This window comes from Vombatus ursinus, unplaced genomic scaffold, assembly GCF_900497805.2.
Source record: "Vombatus ursinus unplaced genomic scaffold, bare-nosed wombat genome assembly UNPS02006779.1, whole genome shotgun sequence".
Classification (NCBI taxonomy): Eukaryota; Metazoa; Chordata; class Mammalia; order Diprotodontia; family Vombatidae; genus Vombatus; species Vombatus ursinus.
The window spans coordinates 19,146,759-19,169,336 of NW_020946557.1; the positions used below are offsets into that span (position 1 = coordinate 19,146,759).

At 37.0% G+C, this 22,578-nt stretch overlaps 1 protein-coding gene across 3 annotated transcripts in view; it reads right to left on the reverse strand.

Annotated features, from left to right (window-relative positions):
* Window positions 1-839: 839 nt before the first annotated feature.
* ECHDC1 (ethylmalonyl-CoA decarboxylase 1) overlaps window positions 840-22,578 on the reverse strand; it is a 53,505-nt gene continuing 31,766 nt past the window's right edge. Inside the window, exon 6 of one of the 3 annotated variants that reach the window (XM_027848674.1) lies at window positions 840-3,101. In XM_027848674.1, coding sequence (XP_027704475.1) covers window positions 2,693-3,101 — 409 coding nt within the window. In that variant the 3' untranslated portion in view covers window positions 840-2,692. The remainder of the gene's footprint in view (window positions 3,102-22,578) is intronic. The other 2 variants (XM_027848673.1, XM_027848676.1) reach the window with 2 other exon arrangements.

The following is a 22,578-nucleotide window of genomic DNA, read 5'->3' on the forward strand; positions in this document are numbered from 1 at the left end:
TCCTTGTGCTCTGAAACAGATAGTTAACAGCATCTGGGTCAGACAGGATCAAAGCATTATATGATAACACTATTCCAGGGTGGGGAACCTGTGGTCTCAAGGTTACATGTGGCCCTCTAGGTCCTCAAGTGCGGCCCTTTGACTGAATCCAGACTTCACAGAGCAAATCCCTGTAATAAAAGGATTTGTTCTGTAAAACTAGGATTCAGTCAAAAGGCTGCACCTAAGGATATAGCAGGCCACAGGTTCCCTACCCCTTCATTGTTCCGTCTCTTTTAAGATTTGATTTGGAATGGACCTGCCTGCCTTAGTAGATCCTTTTTAGAAGGTCTGGCAGGTCCTATCTGGAATGAATTGATGCTGGCAAAAGTAATTACAGACCTATCAGCTCTCCTTGCAGGTTTACTAGAGTGGAGTATTTGATAAACCTGATAGGCATGGAATATTTGGATGCCAACAAGACATTTTCAGTGTTTCTCATAATAGCATTGTGGATAAGCTGGCGATGTGTAAGGTGTGGCTTACAGTACAAAATCCTGTCTGAAAAACCGGCCAGAGATTTTTCTAGGCACAGTGGTCTGTCTGGAACATACTATCTTTACCTGAAGCACCACTGACGTTTTTCTACCTTTGCCCTTATTTTGTTCAACATTTTTATTAATTATTTGGATAAAAGGATAGGTACTGTCTTTATACTGGAAGCAGCTAGTGGCACAGTGAATAATCACTGGCTATGGAGTCAAGAAGACCTGAGTTCAAATCCCACCTAAGACACTAGCAGTGTGAACCTGGGCAAGTCACCTGTTTGCCTCAGTTTCCTCAACTATAAAATGGAGATAATTACACCTATCTCATGGTTGTTCTGAGGATCAAATGAAATATTTATAGACACTTAGCCCAGTCCATTCTATAGAATAGACACTGTAAATCATTTACTTCCCATATTCTTTTTTTGTGGATAACAAAACTAAGACAGCTAAAATATTGGATAATAAATCAGGATCCAAAAAGGTCTTGACAAATTAGGACAGTGAGCCCAAAACTAAAACCAAAAAATTGAATAGGAATAAAAGTTAAAATCCTAATATGTATTTAAAAATAACCACAGTACAGGCTTAGAAAGATGTGGCTAGGCAAGAGTTTATATAAAAAAAGACCAAGGGAGATTACTGACCAAGTTTAAGCAGTCAAGTTTGAAGTGATAGCCAACAAACTTAAACTTGGCTTACATTGCATTAATGGATAACTAGGTTTGGAATGGAAGAAGTTGTAGTCGTATTGTAATCTATGCTGAACAGGCTAAATGGAGTTCATTTCTGGGTGTCATATTTTAGGATGGAAATTGACAACTGGAAGCAAGTTCAGAGGATGATGAGGAACCTCAAAGCTGTGCCATGCCTGCAGGTACTAGTTGAAGGATTTAGGGAATCTATTCTGGAGTAGGTAAAAAAAAAAAAAAGACAGTGGGAATAAAAATACGAATATCGCTAAGTTTTTGAAAGGCAGCCATAAGGAGGTGGCATTAGTCTTGGTTTATTTAGCTCTAGGGAGAGTATACAAGGAACACTGGGTAGAAATTGCAGACAAGGCAGGTTACAACTCAAGTTAGTGAAAACTTCCAAACTTCTCTAGAAATAAAATGGGCTGTCAGAGCCCATTCTCCATTTCTGAGTATATGAAAACTTGTTGGGACATATTATAGCAGATAGGTACTATATTCTTTTATGGTTTGGACTAAATGAACCTGAGTTTCCTTCCAGCACAGTTTCTGTTAAGATTATTCCTTGATTCTCTTATATGAAAGCTAAAGTTTTTAGCCCTGCAGGTAATGTGGTATAGTCTTAACTGAACAGACATTAACATACCAATAAGCAAAAATGTTCCACCAGTGTAAAACTAGCATTTTATCTTTCAGTAGGTTGGAGGGATCTACATACTTAGAGAGAATTTTTTTTTTTGTTAATTAATCACTGGATCATAGATACAGAGTTAGAAGGGACCTTAAAGATCACAGTGTAGCCTCCTCATTTTCCAGACTGAAACTGAGGCACAAAACGGTTGAGACTTGTGCAGGGTTACACAAATCACAGGTAGTTTCTAATGTGGGGTTTGAATTCTTTCTAATTCTAAAATCCAGTTTCCTGTGTTACATAATGCTGCTCTTTTTGTACAGATTTCTAAAAAGCTTTATTAATGGCCCTTGTTTCTTTTGCACCAGTCATTAATCAATATGCCCGTCTCATTTAACTATCCTTTATAACAAAGAAAAACACAGCAAAACTAACAATTTAATTAGCCAGTATATATACACACACACACAACACACACACACACACACACAATATTTGGCACCTGTACCCACCCTACCTTACTTCTAAGAGGAAAGAAATGTGTTATATTGAGGGTCCATAATATTGGTAGATAAGAAAAGAATGAAAAATAGTCTTTAGTCTTCTGAGCTTAGTTGTTAAATGAAAAATAAAACAATTTTTGACAGTTTTCAGGGCAACAGTATAATTTCTGATTTAAAATATACTTTTAAACAGATTAGAGTAACAAATTCATAATTCCTATTTCCAACAGAAAAATTGCTAAGGCCTATTTATATTTAATTCAATATGTTATGTTTCTGTTTTTTAAACATTTTTGCAGTTGGAAATGTTTGTTTTCAAAGTATCATGTTCTTTACTGACTACTTGTTAAATTTTATTTGTTTAGCAATAGCCTGCAAATTAGCAGGTCCACCCCAAAGGGTGCTTAAAACATCTCTTTCGGTCTCTAATGCCTCTTCTAAAGCAAGTTCTTTTCCTGAAGAAACTACAGTCTTCAAAGCTCTAATTACTTCTGGTGGACCACTAATAAATTGTTGTAGCCATCTTTGTGCTTCTTGTAAAGACTGATCTTCATCAGAAGATTGCAGAATCTCATCAGCTATTCCTATTTTTAGGGCTACTGTAGGATCCAGTTTGAGAGCTCCACTTAACACTTTGAGGGTTTGTCTGCTGCCAATAATTTCAGTCAGTCGAGCAGTTCCACCCCAACTTGGTATTATGCCCATTTCTTTATGGACAAATCTGATCTCACTTGATGGAGTCATTAGCCTATACAAGACAAAAAAAAAATGACAAGTTAATTATGTAACCTAAATGTGTTACTTTATTTTTTTAATTTTTTTTTTTTTAGGCAATTGGGGTTCAAAGTGACTTGCCCAGGGTCACACAGCTAGTAAGTGTCAAGTGTTTGGTCTGAGGCCGGATTTGAACTCAGGTCCTCCTGACTTCAGGGCTGGTGCTCTATCCACTGCGCCACCTAGCTGCCCCTTAAAATTTTTTTTAAATGTGTTACTTTAAAATGCTACTCTGACTCATACTGAAAAGTGAAAATCAAATATTTTTGCATTATAGATAAGAATCCAAAATTATGAAATCTATCTTCATTAGCTATGGATTCAGTATATACACAGTACTTCATCCTAATAGCACAGTCCCATTGAAAGTAGTGCCACATTTTAAAAAAATAGTCTAATATTTGTTTTTTTAAATGATAAACTTTTGTGATTGCTGCATTATTTTCATTTAGTTTTAAGAGTATAATGGAGAAATGTAGAATAACTACAAATGTTTTGTTTTGATTACACAAGGAATATTAAGTATTTGATATATAAGAAGAGAAAACTAGCAGTACTACTAGTCAGAACACAAAAAAACTTAAGACAGAATAGATCTTACTTTTGCTTCCACCTCTACATTCAGTGTGATAGAATAACATGATTCCCTAGAGCAGGAGTAAATCACATTTTGACAAGGAGCCATTTAAAAATATTTCTAAAATTTGAAATCACTGAGGGAGAGGGAAAGAAAGAAAGAGCATGCCAAGAATTGTCTGAGGAGAGCACTGAGAAGAAAACAGGCTGACTAAATGAGCCTGTTATGCCCCCTTTTTCTCTATGGATCTATTTCCATAAACAATTTTCTCCAAGTATTATTGACCTATCTTTGCTGGAACAGCTGATCTCCACCAAGAACCTCTACTTCAAACCAATCTGAGGAAGCTATAATTGGATTAATTTACCTGAGGAAATGTATTTAATAATAGGGCAAAATATGCACTTTCTACCCCCTCAGGCTTTCTTCACTAGGCTGATCTTAGTAATCATGAATCTCAAACCCTGCAGTGTCTTGATATTTGTTTAATAAATAGGAACATTTGGAGACCCCCATCATCTACAGGGAGCCTATCTTCAATTTTGATTCTGCACCCAGTACACACCTCCATCTCAGTAGCACACATCTTGATTGATAATGTAAATCAGAACTGTGGTTTTATCTATCAGTGAATCTTATATGATTGTACCATAGTACAAAGAAGCACCTTGTCAGAGGAAGGCCAGAAGAACTTGAAAGTCGGAGGACTTTAAGGAAATCAGGAAAACTGGGATTTTTAAATTCACTACATTTTTCATTATATTTTATGATTAAGAAAACATGGTTCATAGAAAATCGTCTGCAGAGGTTTGCCTCTCCCTTTTTAATTTTCAAAGAAAGTCTTGAGACATGCATTTTGGTTATCATCAAAGTTTTTGCAGAAATGGGAAAGGCAGGTATGTGGGTTGGTAGGTGTTAGTGTTTTTTGGGTAGCCCTTTTGGGGAAATTCATGTTTTTTGTTTTTTTTAATTATTTGGTAGCAACTTTCCATCCTAAAATATTTTAAAATTCAATCTTTATTTGTCTTTGAAATTGTAGGGACTCTGGCACTGATTTCTTTGACGTGTGCTTGTCAGGTCTGCTGTTTTAATTTTATCATCCTATTTTCCATTTACTGAGGTGGCAGAATTCAAATACGGTGTTTCCACTGTCAACAAAAACAGATAACTAAAAATGTTGGCTAACATCCCTATTTTTTTGGTTATTTTGTTTTTCTTCCAGTTCAATCAGTCATTAAGCATTTATCAAGCACCTGTTATAAATTGCTGGTGATCCAAATGCAAAGCAGGAAGCTCATTGTAGTTATGGAGTGTGGGTAAGGTAAGCAGGAGAACAAGACACACATAAGTAAATAAGGGATATATTCAAACTAAATTAGAAGTATGGGGGGGGTCCAAAAAAGTAGGGATATAAGGAAAGACCTTTTGTAGGAGGTGCAAATCACAAAGGTGAGTAATAGAATGTCTTCTATTCAGGAAAGAGCAAGCAGGCCAGGGGAAGTAGAGTATAATCAGCCTGGAAAGACAGAATGCAGCAAGTTTGCGAAAGGCTTAAAATGCCAAACATTTTATATTTTATCCCAAAGGCAACTGAGAGCCACTGAAGCTTCTTGAACATGAGAGTGATGATGAGACTTGTATCAATTTGGTAGTTGGATGGAAGATGACATAGAGAAGGGAGAGACTTAAAGCAGGGAGACCAGTTAGGCAGCTATTGCAATAGTTTGGGTGAGAAGTGATGAGAGCTGGAGTTAGGGTGGTAGTATTGTGAGATAAGGAGACCAAACTGGCTAAGAGAAGGAGAAAGGTATCCTCAGCTATTTCTCACCATCATGGTTGTAATCTACCTCTCTGGTTAACTGGTAAAGTGAATTGAGAAAACAAAGGATGCTAGCCTTCATGAGACACTAAATTAGCAGTCACTCAAGAACTGAGAAACAACTCTAAACTTGGTAACTATATGAAGATCTCATTCTGCTCAAAACTGTCCAAAAATATCTTTGAAATAGGTTTTCTTGTAGAGAAATATAAGGAAATTGAAATGAGAATCTTTAAGGATAGAAAAGCATTAGGTTTCCTGAAATCAACTCGAGTTAGGTGTCCTAACTCCTAATCAGTTGCTGCTTTAGTCCCATCACCAACAAAAACAAACAACCCTTTCTTCCTTAGTTCCCATTTAATCAAACAAAATCTTCCAACAGAGAACTTACAATAGTGTATTCAGCCACCCAAAGGGAATAGGAACTTTGTCTTAAACAGCTGTGAATGCCCAAAAGGGAGACCTCAGTGTTAAACTACTATTCAAAGAGAAAAACAGCTATTAAAACATCACTTCAAATTTAATTTTTCTCTTTCTTGTCTCCTAAAACTTCCTCTTTCCAGAATGCTGTCATACTTCTTATTCAAAAAGATGAAGGGAGATATTGCTTTTATGTAAAAACAAGTTATATAATCTACATTAATGGTTGGTTAAAAAATTGTATTAAATAATAATGGTAATCCGAGGCCGAGGCAGTATCTATTTTTTCCCCAGAATTCGTAATGAGAGCATTTTATTTTTTTTAGTAGTGAGCTTACTGTTCTCAATCATTTAAGTAAAAGATTATCCTTACATAATATAGTATCCTTATATAATGCAAATGTACAGCTAGACACAATAGTCTTAAACGTGATATCTAATACATTAAATCTGTCCGTAAATTACACCACTATAGGTTGGTCTGCAATTGATGACTTTGGACAGATGAAACAAAGGAAATACATAGTGATAGGTCAATTAGGAAAAGCTACATGTGATTATTATTAATACATAATAAAAGTTACAGATCTTAAATTGTAGAGCAAGAAGTCATGACCACATGTAGTTCAAGGCACTCACACAGAGGCAATATTCATTGTTTTAACCATTTTCTTTTTCCAGGAGATGGGCTCCTTTTTTGGAACTGAAACCTCAGTACAGAGATGAAATAATGTAAAAGAAAATAAAATGTTTGTCTAGACAACTTGAATATCTGTCCCCTAGAAACAATTGTTTAAAGCTTGACATTAGATCAAATCTGGCCTCAGACACTTACTAGCTGTGCCACCCTAGGCAAGTTACTTAACCCTGTTTACCTCAGTTTCCTCATCCATAAAATGAGGTGAAGAAGGAAATGGCAAACCACTCTAGTATCTTTGCCAAGAAAACCCCAAATGGGATCATGAAGAGTTGAACACAACTGAAATGACTGAACAACAAAATAAAGTCTTTTAACAGAGCATAATCGCTTTGATGTTTTTTATGAATAGCTTGACTCTAAAAACTGGGATGACTTCATTATTTAAAACTGGGTATTAAGGAATAAGGAAACTGAATTTTTAATTTAAAAATGTCTAATGTTACATAAGTAAATGTTCAAAGGCATAGTCAGAAAATAAAAAGAAACAACAAGAAGCATCCATTTTGAATAGCATTTCTTTGTCTTTTGTAAAACTCCTTGAACAGATTGGACTCTTTGCTATATTAGAATTGTCTTATTGTGGAATAATTGAATGTACGAGATGGAAGAAACCATGCAGATCGCCTAGTTCAATTCTCTTATTTTACAGATGAGGAAACTGAAAGCAAGGGAGGTAACATGCTTTGCCCAAGGTCATAGAACCTTGTAAGTGTAACAGCTAGACTTGACCCTAAATATTCTAACTCCTGGTCCAGTCCTCTTTCCAACTTGCAGCATTTATAATAAATTATGGACAAATTTTTTTTGGGGGGGGGGTCAAATGGTGACTTTTTTCCTGCTTTTGGGGGGGGGAGGGGAGTGGTTAGTTGCTAGAAAACAAAGCCAAATCCAATGCCTACCTATAGGAATTATCACATCTCACATGCCTGGTAACCGCTATTCCTTCTGCTCTTTTAAGTGGTCCTTTTATCCTTAATTGTCATATTTCACATATTTCACATTTTTTATAAGCCCCCTCAATGCCTTTTGGAACCTAGATGTGTTACAAATACTATAAAAATCATATTTAAAGTCATGATTTGCTGATACAGGGAAAAGGGGTATTTCTCATTGCCTTATTATACTACCTAGAAAAACTTAATTCAGATGCATTCATTCATTTTAATAATTTATTTATTTATTATGGGCAGCTAGGTGGCACAATGGATAGAGCACCGACCCTGGATTCAGGAGGACATGAGTTCAAATCCGGTCTTAGACACATAACACTTACTAGCTATGTGACCCAGGGCAAGTCACTTAACCCCATTGCCTGGCAAAAACAAAAAAAAAAGCAAAAATAAGCATTTATTACTATGTGCCAGGCACTGTGTACTAGGCAACACAAAGATAAAAACAAAACAATCCCTGTCCTCAAATAGCTTGTATTCTATTGCAGGGAAAGAACACTGACATATTAAATAAATATATAAAGAAAATACAAGATAATTTTTGACAGGAAGGAGTAGGGCACTCATGTAGGAGGTGGCTCTAGACCTGAACACTGAATGAAGCCAGAGATCTATGGGGTGGAGATAAGAGTACATTTCAGGTATGGGGAACAGCCAATTTAATGTCATGAAGATAGGCACTGGATTGTTGTGTGAGGGAACAGAATTAAATCTATTTGAATTGTAGAGAGTAGCAAGGAGATCAAAGTGTAAGAAAAGAAAGATTCTAGTGGAGCCAGTCTGTGAAGGGCCTTAAATGCCAAACCTGGGATTTGTTTGTGATCCTAGAGGTAATTGGGAGCATCTGGAGCTTAAGTAGGGAGTGACATAGTTGTGCTATAGAAAAACTAGCCTAGCAACTCTCAAGGTGGTATGGTACTGGGGAATGACTGGAGGCAAGGAGACCAATTAGGTAACTTGTAGTTAGCCTGGGTAGAAAGATAGTGTGGAGGGAAAACTGTGGCTTGACAAGTGATTAGATAGGGGAGGTTGGAGTGAAGAGCTGAAGACAAAAGAGGAAAGTCAGCAAAAGCAGAAAGTTTGGAGTGGGGAGGAAGATAATGAGTTCTGTTTTATTAAATAACGTGAGTTTGAGATGCCTATGTATATCCAGTTGGAATGTCCAAAAGGCAGTTAGTGATACAGTTTACTTCAAATACTTTAACCTGAGGGGTGTTTATGTACTGTACTAAGAATATCTATCTGAATATGTCTATGACAACTGTAGTTTATACACATACACTATAATCTCTTATTTTAACAAGTGAAAAGAATCTTCTAGCTATAAACTAGTTCTGGAATTAACTGTGATTTAATTCTACTGTGTCATTGTGGGGAGGAAGTTTGTTGAAGATAGGTAATTTTACACCCTCTACTATGCCTGTGCCACTACTTATAGGTAGGTAGAACCATCAAGACTTACTGAAATGGAAATCTCAGTAACAGGAGAATGGGATGGAGGAGGGAAGAAGGGAAGCTAAATATTTATATAGTTGAGATCCTCTGATGAGAGGCAGGGGGAAAGAGGTATAGGGGAACTGGAAGAATTGGAGATTTGAGGAGAGAGAGAGGAAGGTGTTTGATAGCATACTGTATACACTGCACTGTGCTTGATGCTGGGGGACAGAAAAGTTTAAGATGACATTTATGCAAAATAAAGTGATTCTTTTTATAGTTAATTACAGGAGAACATTTCAGCCACCTCTCTGGTAAAGGATGAGAAGTAAGTACCTTATGAAAAATATAACTAAAAGCCATGATGTTTGTACTTTGGGGTAAGACTATATTGTTTTCAGGCTTGAATTAAAGCCACTCAAAACCCAGATGGTGTTAGGTGATGGAACTACATACACCCAGGCTTACAGGCCAGCAAATAGTTCTAATACTTTTATATAGTTACTATACTACCTCCGTGTCAAGATCTGTATAAGACCACAATAGATACTGCTTTTAAAAAATGCATATTTTCTTATTACCAAGTCACTTAACCCCTAAAAAAAAAAAAAAATATATATATATATATATACACACACACACACACACACACATATATATATATATTTATTGGTATATATTTACATTATCCTACATGAGCCCCTGTATTCACCCCACTCTCCTAGAGAGCCATTTCTTAACCTCTTTCCTTCTCAGTGTTCCTCATCTTTAAAATGGGGGAATAGCAACTATCTCAGGTTGTGAGGCTAAAATTAGATAATATTTGTAAAGTGCTGTATTAATGCTAGTTATTATTAACATTTTTAAAAAAGTAATCAACACTTCATATATACAGATTTATTTCTCTTAGTAGGTGGAGACATAGTGTAATCACTTAGTATTGGTCTAGGTTATCCCAAGTTGTGATTCCTAACTTAGTTTTAATGACAAACCAGAGTATCTCTATTTTCAAGGGAATTATACATTGTGGAAATTCTAAAAATGAAATTAAATTTAATCTACTAAAATATAAATGTATACACGAGTATACATATAAATAAATATACATTATTTGACTAATCTCTTACCCCTCAGTCTCAAACCTAGCTAGCTAACTGCAGGACCACAAAATATTAGAAATGATTTTAGGAAACATTTATTTAAAAAAAATTTTTTTTTAAGTGAGGCAATTGGGGTTAAGTGACTTGCCCAGAGTCACACAGCTAGGAAGTATTATGTGTCTTAGGCCAGATTTGAACTCAGGTCCTCCTGACTCCAGGGCTGGTGCTCTATCCATTGCAGCACCTAGCTGCCCCAGAAACATTTATTAAGCACATTATATGTACAAAATATTCTGCTTAGTGCTAGGGATACAAATGAATACACAAATGAATACAGTTCCTGCCCATAAGGAGTTGATCACTCAATGAGAGTAAAGGGATTTTAATCCCTTTAATCAAAGTATGAAGAAACTGAAACTCAGAGAAGTAATTTGCCTAATGTCATACAGAGTCAGTAGTCCTATTCTTTCCTTCTTTATAGTAGACTCCTAATTCTGTACAACAGTGACTGGTAGTGTGGGTAAGGATTTGGGGAAGATTTTGGGGGGGAAAGATTGAAGTGGAGAGGGAAAGTTGTAACAGAAAGTTTAATTATGTTGATGTAATAAGCATTTCATAATCATGGTGCTATTATCTACTGGCTTTCTTCATTTCTGCACAGTCTTCCTGAGGTAAACGGTCACATTTGCCAAATGACATGGGAATAAGTGAAAGAGAGATCAAGACAAAGGCAAGACAAAGTAGCTATTGCTTCCCAGATGGGTGTAGTCTTTTAGATTCTACAAAGTATCTGTTTCCCATAGATACTCCAAATACAGGCCCATAGAGGGGAATGAAGGCCAAGTCCAGCGGTGTGGCCCATCACCAATATCATTACTGCTTCTGCTAATATGGGGAAAACCTGTGAAATAACCCTATCAATAGAATTATACCTGACCACAAAAGTGACCTAAAACTTAAATAGTGAAATTAAGCACCCATCACATATCCAAGAAATTGGGAATGTTCTACCTGGTGAAGAGAAAACTTAGGGGAGGCATTTTAAATCTTAAAAAATTTAAAGGGATGTTACATGGAAGAAGGTTTAGGATTAATTTTGCTTGACTCCAAAAGGTAAAATTAAGAGCAATGGGCAGAATTTTAAGACTTCAACTAAATAAAAGGAAAAATTTCCTTGCAATTAGAGCTGTTAAGAAGCAGAAAGAGTTGCCTTGGAAGGTAGTAAAGGAACAGGCATTTATTAAGTGCCTATAATGTACAAAGCACTGTGCTAAGTATTTAACAACTCATTTGAACCTCAAAACAACCCTGTGCGGTAGTGCTATTATCATCCCCATTTTACAGTTGAGGAAACAGGCAGAAGTTAAGTGACATCCATAACCACACAGCTATTAAGTGTCCAGGCCAAGGGCTCTATCCATTGCACTGCCTAACTTAGTTCTCATTTACTGAAGGACTTCACATAGAAGCTGACTGTTGCAAAGGGAGTTCAGGCTTTAGCTGTGGCTCGGACTAGAAGACCTCTGGGTTCCCATTCAAACCAGAGATTTGTTGAGCTTTGGTAATGAGCCAGGTGGTTTCTTGGTTCATTTTCTCTCTTCTAATGTTCCTATCCTACAAGCAGAGATTTTCAAAATAAAGGTCTAATGCATCTCCCCCTCCAAAAAAACCCTTTTCTACAATTCCCTACTCACAAATACCTCTATAAGCCTCCATATCTTCCTCAAGGTTCCATCTCATCCTAGCAGAAGAATTGTGATTAATTATTAGTGAAGATTTATGAGATATTTTTAGTTTTGTTTGGGTGGTTGTGGTGGTGAAAGGGTGCTTAAAGTTTTCTTATTTTCAAGCCTAATTTAATGCATTTTGCAACCGTAGCAGGACCTCAGTATTTCACACCAAAGTCTTCAAGGTGAGATTTCCCAAATAGCTGGGAAGTCACTGAAACATAAATAAAGCAGCACCTTCTAATTCCCATTAAACATTCAGAAGTTCTAGTTCATCAACCTCAACTTTCACAACCTACGCTTTAATTCTACCTCAGCTACACATACTGGCCTCAACATAAGCCTCTATACTTCCATGGTCCTAGAACTCTGAAGTTTCTCTAACCAAATGCTCTTATCTTTCCCTCTCTCCTTGTACCTCCTTTCTCCTAAACCTATTCTGCATCCTTATCCTACCTCTTTCTCTGACCCCACTTCTCTTTGTCATCTTGACCCTATAGTTAACTAGTTTATATACTGTCCTCTATTCCTAAATTGCTTGTCCTTGTGTTCTATTACTGTGCATGCCTTGCTAAATCCTGCCCTGGGTTACTTCCACCATCTGCCTTCTGTGTTCTTACTCATGTGCTGAATGCCATTGACTAAAAATGTATGTCATCTAATTTCGACTGTACCCCCAAATGCTGCAGAGCAATCCTTTTATTTTCTTGATTATTGCACTCCCCTACTATGGCTGCTGCAAACCTCAAGTCTCCCATCTCCTTCCTGCTCCCCCTTAAATGAGAAGGTATACCCCCTACTTTGCTGAGAAAAGATACTACCCATGGTGTACTTCCTCCTCTCTCCCCCCACCCTGTTCCTCCTCACCAGCCCCCACATTTCTTCTCTCCTATCTCCTATTTTTTCCTCTTTTGCTCTAGACTCTAATAAAAGAAGGTTGCCTTTCTTGCCAAGGCCAACTCCTCTATTTGTGTCCTTGATATTGTCTTCTCCGAGAGCTTGCTCCCTCCATTATTACCTCATCTTCAATCTATCTACTGGCTTCCTCCTTGCTTATGAATATACCCAAGTCTGTTACATCTTTAACAAAAAAAATTCACCTGACCCTATTGTCCCCTCAAGATACCCTATCATCCTGTATCTGTTATCTTTTTTACAAACAAAATCCTAGAGGAAAGTTATCTCTGCATGATGCCCTCACTTCCTTTCCTCTCAATTAGTTTTCATTCAGCACACAATCGAAACCAGTTTCTCCCAGATTACCATCAATCTCTTAACTGCCAAATCCAATGGCCTTTTCGCATCCATTATTCTCAGTCTCTATGCAGCATCTGATACTTTGGATCATCCTATCTTCCTGCACAGTTTTTCCTACCTGGGTTTTCCCCTTTTTCTTCTCCTACCTAACTGATCCTTTTCAGTCTCCTTTGCTGGATTATCATCCATGTTATGCATCTTAAACATGGGTGTCACCCATTGCTCTGTCCTAGGCTTCCCCTTTCTCTCTTTTCTCCTATTGGTTAAATTATCACTATGCAGATGATTCCCAGATCTATATATATCTAGCTCTAATCTCTTTTTTGAACTCTAGTTCCACATCACCAAGTGTTTATCAGAAACCTTCAGCTAGCTGTCCCTTAGGCATCTCCAACTTGAAATGTCCACTAGAGAACTCAACATCTTCCACCACCTCTCCCACTCCTCACTCCACCTATCTTTCCTCCACACTTCCCTATTTCCACTGAGGGCAGTACCTATTCTCTATCCATTTACTTTCAGGTGTGCAAACTGAAAGTCAGTCTTGGCTTTTACCTTTTCATCCTCTTTATCCAACCATTTGACAAGTCTTGTCAGTTTACAGTCCCAACATATTTTCTATCCATTCTCTTCTCACTTAAATTCTCACTGCAGTTTACATCTTCATTACTACTCACCTTAACTAACACTATAATCTCTCATTTTGAGTCCCAGCTTCTAGTCTTTATTTTGTCAATCTGTTCTCTAGCTAGCTGTCACAGTAATCTTCCTGAAACATAAGGCTGGCCATGTCATTCCTCTGCTCAAAAAATTCAATGAAGGATAAAATATAAATTCCTTGGCTTGTCATGTAAAGCCCTTCACAATCCAACTGCAGCCTACCTACTTTTCAAGTATTATTTCACATTTTTACACACTATTGCCAGTCAAATTGGTCTACCAAAAATCATAAAATACTTAAAGCAAGAAGGTATCTCAGAAGGCATATAGCCCAACACCCTCATTTTACAGATGAGGAAACTAAGACCCATAGAAGTTCCATTTCTTATACCAGCTCAATTGAACTCTGGTCTCTAATGCCAAATCTAGCACTCTTTTAACTGGACCTTGCTGTCTCCAACCTACCTTTCTATCTCACAAACTTTATGCCTTAAAAAGGTACTATATTCTATATCTGGAATGCATTCTACATTTCAGCCTCCTGGGATTCCTGGTTTCCTTCAAGACTCAGTTCTTGTGCTGCCACCTACAGGAAGTCCTCCTTGATTTCTCTTCCTTTCTGCCTCTTCAAATAATTAGATATATATTTATTTATTTTTATATTTATTCCTCTCCACCTCCTCCACCACCCCCAAACAGACATGAATGTAAGCCTGAAGTCAGGGGCTTTTTTTCCTTTGTATCTCTAGCATCTATCACAGTGCTTTACACATAGTATGCACTTAATAATGCTTATTGAGTGGAATTGGAGACAGCTATTTCCTCTAAAATTCAGCCACTTTTTTCCCTCCATGTGTGTTTAGAATGCAAAATGGAATAACTAATTGACCAATTTTTAAAAAACATTTTGTTTAAATGGAATATAACATCATTATCACCTTCATCAACTTCTTCAGGAGATAGATAAGAGTAAGGAAGAATGAAGGGAGCAGAATATCTTCTAAATGAAAACTGATCATTTAAGTGAAAATATTGAATATATATAGATCAGTGCCTGCTTAGAAAATTAAATTTGTCAGAAAGTCATAAATATGTTTCTGGGATTTAGAAAGCTATGGCCCTGGAACTCTCTCCTCAAATAAAAAAGGGCAAGTGACACACCTAATTGGGAAAATGTTTGTAAGAAGTGCGTTCATTGCTTCTTCAAAAGTAGCTATAATCTTTGACATATCTGTTGAAGGAAAATGCAAAGCATATCAGTTCTTATTTATTGGCAATCCCTAAAATGTTAACTATAACATTGCTTCATTTTTAGTTGCACCTACTCTATTAAGGTTAAATTTTGGAGCCATAAAATTGTATTATTCAGCAGAACTGGACATACTTAGGAGACTTTATTGTGTGGTCACAAAGGGGCTAAACTAAATAGTCAAAGAAAAACTTCACTGGAGAGCTATGATTTTATTGACGTTAAGACACAAGTCAAAACATCAAGCTCTGATGTATGGAACTATGAGCACTAAATGGTCTAAGTACCTTCTAAGTCTCCTGGGTTGGATACCAGCCTCAGAAATCACATTCTTAAAAAAGCTTAAATAAATTTCTTTAATAGGTGAGCCTTTGCCTTCTACCAGTAACTTAGTGTTTGTAGAAACTGGCTAATATTTTTAAAAACGTATCTCATTGAAAGTTGAAAAAAAATAGTGATTACAAAATTTAAGTAATTGCAAAACTACAAAGGAATCTTGACATTTTTCATTGATAATTAATTTAGAATATACAAGTCAAATTACATACATAAACTGTATTTCTACCACGAGGGCTAACTTTGTCATCAGTTGCATGATATCCTGAATATGCTAAAGTAGGTATGACTGAAAAAAATGGGAAACAAATTATTGCAAATTAGTCACATTTTTATGTTTCAGTCACTTGAATTTTTCTAGATAAACAGAAGTCTGTTGTCTGTGATGGAAAAGATTCTGAGCAACTAGGGGATACAAGTTTTCAGTTCATATAAATCATCTGAGTTTTAAAAGTATGTGCATCAACTTCTTTTCCTAAAAACTAATTTTCTCATGGAATATTTTACATTGAAAATGGTCACTCAGCATAACCCAATTCAATAAACATACTGATATGCCAGGTCTGATCTACCCTGAATTTGATACATCTATCCAATAAGTTATCATCAACTGGTGTTTGTGTGTATCTGGGAAAATATAAAATGGTCTAATTCCCTGTTCTTTTTGGCTTGGGACATTAGTTACATCTCACATATAATTAATTTATCTCACAACTCTGTTACTAATGAAATAGGATGGCACAGAATAGATAAGTATGCCAATCAAGTTAACTGCTTTTCAGCATTAATTCAAGGCCGTACTCCAAGGAAGACATGTTAAACACTAAAAAAGAAGCTAGCACATATGCCTGAAAAAGATGCCAAAATGCTACAGTTGAAAATCTTTCTGGTGTTCTTTTGCAGCAGATATATCTTTATATAGACATATACAGTATACAGATACATACAAGTGTATGAATAAATGAAAAAATAATAAACATTTTTGAATGCTTTATTATATATGTGCTAAACACTGGGAATACAATAGAAGCAAGACAATCCCTGCCCTCAAGATCCTTACATTCTAATAGGGGAAGATTGAACACATAAAGGGTAGAGGATTAGAGGAACACATGTGGCAGCATGGTTTGGAAATGGCCAGAAAGTGATGTGGAGGCCTGGTTTCATGCAGTATAAAGCTTAAATCTCACCTGTCAGAACCCAGGGTCCAAAGGACAGAGCCAGGTTCCTGTAAGAAAGAAGTGAGGAAGATGGCCAGAGTGTGTAGGTAGCATGGTTTGGAAATGGCCGGTATGTGTACATTGTACATACATACACATATGTATGCATTTGGGAGTCAGCCTTAAAGACTGATCCAATATATCAGAGTTAGACGATCAAGTGGAGCTAGGCTATTTATAAACCCCACAATAAAAATAATGGCTGTTGCTGAGGATAAAACAAGCAGAGGAAATCTTCACAGAACTCAGTAGGGCCTTATGAATTAAGTCACAAACTTTAAAAGGTTTAATATTTTTTATGAAACAGCATGATATAGTAAATATAGGGATAGCGTTGGGGGCAAGAAGACCTAGATTCAGGCCTTCCTCTGACACAAATTGGCTATGTTACCCTGGATAAGTTACTTTATCACATATAGTCCCCAGGGAATACTGAAAGTATAAATTGCAGAAGTTTCCTTTCTGAGGAGTTCTCTACACTAGATTTAAAAAAAAAAAAAAAAAACAACCTAAACACTCTATCTTTATTATGTTTTTGTGTGTGTAAATGTTGTACTTCATATTAATCAGAAGCATACATATACATATACTTCTAGAATATAACTATGCAGTCAGCAGACTAATTGGATGTAATAATATATTTTAAAGAGGAAAAAAATTAAAGCAAAATTAATAGGTGTCTTAATAGTCATTTTCCGAGTTTTGCACTCATAGTTTATAGTCCTTTGGATTTCAATTACTATGACATAATAAAAGGCATAACTAATGGAGGACAAGTACAATAATCATAAAAAATACAGTACTAAGTATGCTATAGGTACAATGTCCTCTCCAAGTAGGAATATTTGAAGAACCTGCTATTAATGGGAAATCTATCTTTGAGTTTTATACAGGACATCTTCCATGACAATGGTAAACACATCTCCCTATTTCAAATCTCAATTGATATCAATGCAAAGTTGGCCTTGTACTACTTGACATTTTTACCAACAATTTGGATGACTATATTGAAGACATGCCACTATGACTTAATCAGATCTGCAGCTGACACAAAACGTGGCAGAAAAAAAGTATATGCTAAATGACAGAATCATGTTCCCAAAATATTTTTGACAGATTGGAGTATTAGGTCAAAATCGACAAAATGAAATTGCACAGGTATTCATTCAATAAACACTTATTAAGCAGCTCCTAGTGCTTAATATTCAATGTACTATACTAGGAATTATAAATAAAACTGTAATGACCACTGTATACATTTTTATAATGTTTTATAATTTAAAAAGCCACATACATTGCTTCATAAAATAAAAAACCCTGAAAGAGAAATAGGGCATAGTATTGTCATCTTCATTTTACAGAGAAGGAAATCAAAGCTTAACAAGGTTAATGACATCGAGTTATTAAACAGCGGACAGAGCCAGGATTGAACCTAGGATAGGACTTCTAATGTCTAACTTAACTAGCTCTAATATTCTTTTACTACGCCATGTTAACTTACAGAGTAATGTAAAGTGTTGGATTTAGGAGAAAAAACTGCATCTACAGAACATCTGTTACAGGACTAAAAACTAAAATTTGAGGATATATTTATATAACACTGTAATCTTAGACTCCATGTTAAAATGATACATTTTCTCAGAATATCTATCATATCATTAAATATACCTTTAATCTAGCCTGTTTCATTAAATGAGTCTTTCCAAGGAGCTCTGCTTCAGGCCACCTGCCTCATGTCTTTGCTACAGAGCCTTCCCAAGGGAGATCTATGTCATCCCTGGATACAGGCCACTTGGCTCTTGGCCTCAGTAAATGCTGCAGGGACTTATGCACTGTTCTGGAAATCCTCCCATGGACCAGACCCACCTCAAACTGCCAGCTCCTGATTCCTGTCTAGACTTCCCCAGGTCATACCTCCTCCTGCCTTGCTTGCTGTGAGGTGGACCTCCTCACAAGACACAAGATCACCACTTGCTACAAGATTGGGCTTAGAGGGAAGGACCTTGAACTGTCTAATTAACTGCCTCACTTAACAGCCTCTCTCCAGCCACCAACCCTCTGCCTGAACTCACTTTGTAATGGTTAGCATACATCCATCCCCAAATTCTCACCAGCCTAGTGATTCCAAACCCCTGGATGTCATACAAAAACCATCTACCACTGCAAATTCCCTTACTCTCATCCTGCAAATGTCCTATTCCAAATCTATGTGACCCTTTAACTATGCTCTGTAATGACTGCTCTATAATTAACAAACTTGCTTTTATATTAAACCTTTTATTACCTGTTAATACTGCATCCTTGGCCACCCTTTGCATACTGGTTGCCCTTTCACTTATAACTCCCAACTTATGAATTGCGGTGGGAGAGTTGGATTACTCTTTGCTCCTCACTGCCACTTGCAGACTTTCTGTTACCAGTCAGAAACCTGTCCTCCTTTGGGATTCATTCAATCCAGACATACACTCACTCAAGATTCTGGAGGCTATTATCTAGCAACTCCCCCAGGATATTATCCTTCCTTCCTTAATGAGTTAAGTGCCTGGCTCATAGTATCTCTCCAGTTCAACTCCTGCCCTCATACTAGGGAACTTGAACATACACACTGATATTCCCTCAATCTAACTTACCAGTTCCACAAATCTACTCAGTTCCCATGACTATGCCTCCAGTCTACCTCAGCTATACACAGAAATGCTCATATCCTTAAAACTGCCATCACTCACAAGTGTTCCTCCTCCATGTTCATGAACTCTGAAATTCCTTTATCATTCCATCTTTCCCTCTACTGTGCAACTCCTAACTTTGTTTTTTGTCAGAGAGAGAGAGAGAGAGAGAGAGAAAGAGATTGAAAGGAGGAAGGGAGGAAAGGAGAGAGGGAGACAGAGGGGGTAGGTGGGAAGGGGATGATAGTGGAGCCAATCTGCTGGAGAAGGCAGAGAAGGATGGGATCAACGGTGCAAGTTGAAGAGCTGGCCTTAGTGAGAAGGCAACTTCTTCATCAAGGCCTGAAGAAAAGAAGGAAATGGTGGGAGAATGAAGTCACAGAGCTCCGAGATGAGGAAGAGATGTCAGATGAGGAAGAAGGGAGAACTGGGAGATTTGGAAAAATAGTTTTGATTTTTTAGGTAAAGTATGAGGCAAGGACCTCAACTGAGAGAGTTGAGGAAAGCAGTAGTATTGGGGGTTTGAGGAGAGAAAAGATTTGGAACAGACTCTGGGAAATGGGAAAGAGAAATAAAAAGGAATAAAAGTCTTGCCTTGCTGCAGTAAGGGCTCAATTGAGATCAGATAAGAAATGTGTAGTACAAGCAGTCAGCACAGTTGTGAGACTTCCTCTAGCTCCATTCAATAGCGTCTGAGTAGGAGTGAAGGCGGTGGATGGGAAAGTGCAAGTGAGGACTGACATCTGGCAAAGTGTGAGTGAGTGAGAAGACAAGGGAACAAAGGAATCAGGTTGAACCCTTTGTTGATATCAGGAAGGCAGGAGAATGTAGCTGGAGCATGAGTGATGACTTGGTAAAATATAGTGGGGATAGAAGGGGATGTATGGAGAGATCGCACATCGCAGTGAAAAGGAATAGTAAGTTTGTATTGGTTAATTAACACTGTTTAGGTGGAGTTTTTTGATGTTAAAAATTTACCTAATAATGCTGTCATTTAGCTTTTAAATTTTCATGAGAGGTACATAAAAATACTATTATGACTTTTTTCAAATGCTTTCATGAAGTTCTTCTTCTTCCTTTTTTTTTTTTTTGTTTAGGCAATTGGGGTTAAGTGACTTGCCCAGGGTCACACAGCTAGTAAGTGTCAAGTGTGTGGTCTGAGGCTGGGTTTGAACTCAGGTCCTCCTGACCTCAGGGCGGGTGCTCTATCTACTTTGCCATCTAGCTGCCCCTATGAAGTTCTGATTTACTGTATCTTCAGCATTACCCTGAACTATCAATCTTGTATTCCTGACAAAAGGAAATGAGGTTAGTATTCTTAAGGAATATGCTAGCTTGTAATAGTCTTTGCTTTCCTTTCCAAATGTTCACAAACCATCTCTTTCATGACACTTCTTGGAATTTTTATAGAACTCAATTCAAGCTCCTCAGGGTCTAGGTTTCCAGAATCTACCTTATTCCTTTCTTTGAAATACCACACCCTAACACATAAGCTGCATTTTTCCCTCCTAAAAGTTCTACCTCTGATAAGTTTTTAAAATGGTAGATAAAACTTCCTATTTTTGTTCTAATAGCTAATCTTTTATCATCAAAATCAGTTGTTATATTCTATTTATGTGAATTTTATAAAGTTCAACAGTTTTTTTTATTAAAAGACCCCTGTCACCTTTCTGCTTTTGTCAATGCCAGCTCAGCTCTTGCACATATCACCACATACCTTTAATACCCTTCATTAAGTAACAACATTCACGCAAATAAAGTTAGTAAGAGGCTTCACATAAAAAGTACGAGTATGCTAAAGAATTTGTAAACATCTTATCTGAGTTACTTAAAGTCAGTAACATAAACTTCAAACACAACGAAAATGATATATTAAGTTCTACATTGCTGTAATAGCTGTCTTGAAAGGATCAATTTACCTACAACTTTAATGGTGTAATTACTGTGGAAAAACAGCTGTCTTGTAGATAATTATGACCATTTTAGAAATAAATTATTAAAAAGGATCTTAGACAATTAAAATATCTAAAGGCTTAAGAGATAAAATGCTGCTATGTATATATCAGTCTAAATGCTTAAATTCCTTATAGAACTGTTAATGTGCCCTCAAAATTTGGAAGTCCATCCTAAGTTGATGACTACAGTGTCAGATTTAGAAATTAACTCACAAGTTAAGACTCCGTATCTTGACTACAGTAAGTCAACCAGTTCAGCCCAAGGACCATCTTTATCTGCTCATTTTCCTATCTTCCACACCTGAGCTCAATCCCTCATTATCAGGAAAGATAGCTAGAGGTTGGCCTCTTATATAACAAAGACTTTATACTCTAACCCACTTATCTTGGAAAGGGGTAGTACAGGTGACTGTGACAGTTCCTTTTATATGTCCCATAGAAGCCTCTTCCTCGACCACAAGAGCTCAAATTCCCCAGTCGCTTTTCAGAAATGTAGAGAAGGAAAATGGCTTTTCCTGGTCATTGTGAATTGGCCTTGAAGACACAATCTTTGCAAATGAACAAGTCTGTGTAGGTAGGGCTGCCCTTGACTAGACAGGACAATTAACTGAGGAGGAAAGTAGAGAACCTTCTATGGTTCAAGGCTTAGTACCTTGTAATCTTTAGGTACATACAAGAGAAAAGAGGGATCCTGCAACTTTGATACTAGCATTAAGGCAAGGTAATTAACCATTAATTGATTGTATTCATGGGTTCCATCTTCTGGATGCTATTAGGAAACACTGCTGATTCAGGGTTTCAGGAGGGGTTTAAGTGCTATCATGCATCTACTAGCTCAGCAAGTGGGATCACAGTATTTATCTGGGCCTAAAAGCACGACTAAATGATTGATTGGAGAAATGGAAGAGGTTGGATCTTTGCCAAAAAGGCCAGAAGTCAGCCAGGGAAAAGTAAGAAAACCTGGAGTCAGTGTAACTGGCACCCAGCCAAAGGCCTTAGTCACCCAGTTTGCTGGACAATAGAGCATAGCACAGATTTTGAAATCACTCACTTGACTTGGCACTTCAGGTAAAACATACATAGGTGGAAAACATCAGTACAAAGGCAAGAAAATAAATCTGGCTGTGAATAAGATGGGGATTCTTAACTGGGCATAGGACCAGAAGTAATCAGAAATTGACAAAGAAACTTGGGAGGGGGTTGACAGAAGAACCTACCATATTTACTCATTCAGGAGTAGGAGTCAAGTAGAACAAGGAAAGTTCTGAAAGACTCTTGAGGCATGGGGAGGTAGAGATCCTAGTATGAAAACAACAGGAATATAGGAGTATTATCTTTAAAAGAGTTCAATTGCTAGCAATTATATAGCAGGTTTGCAAAC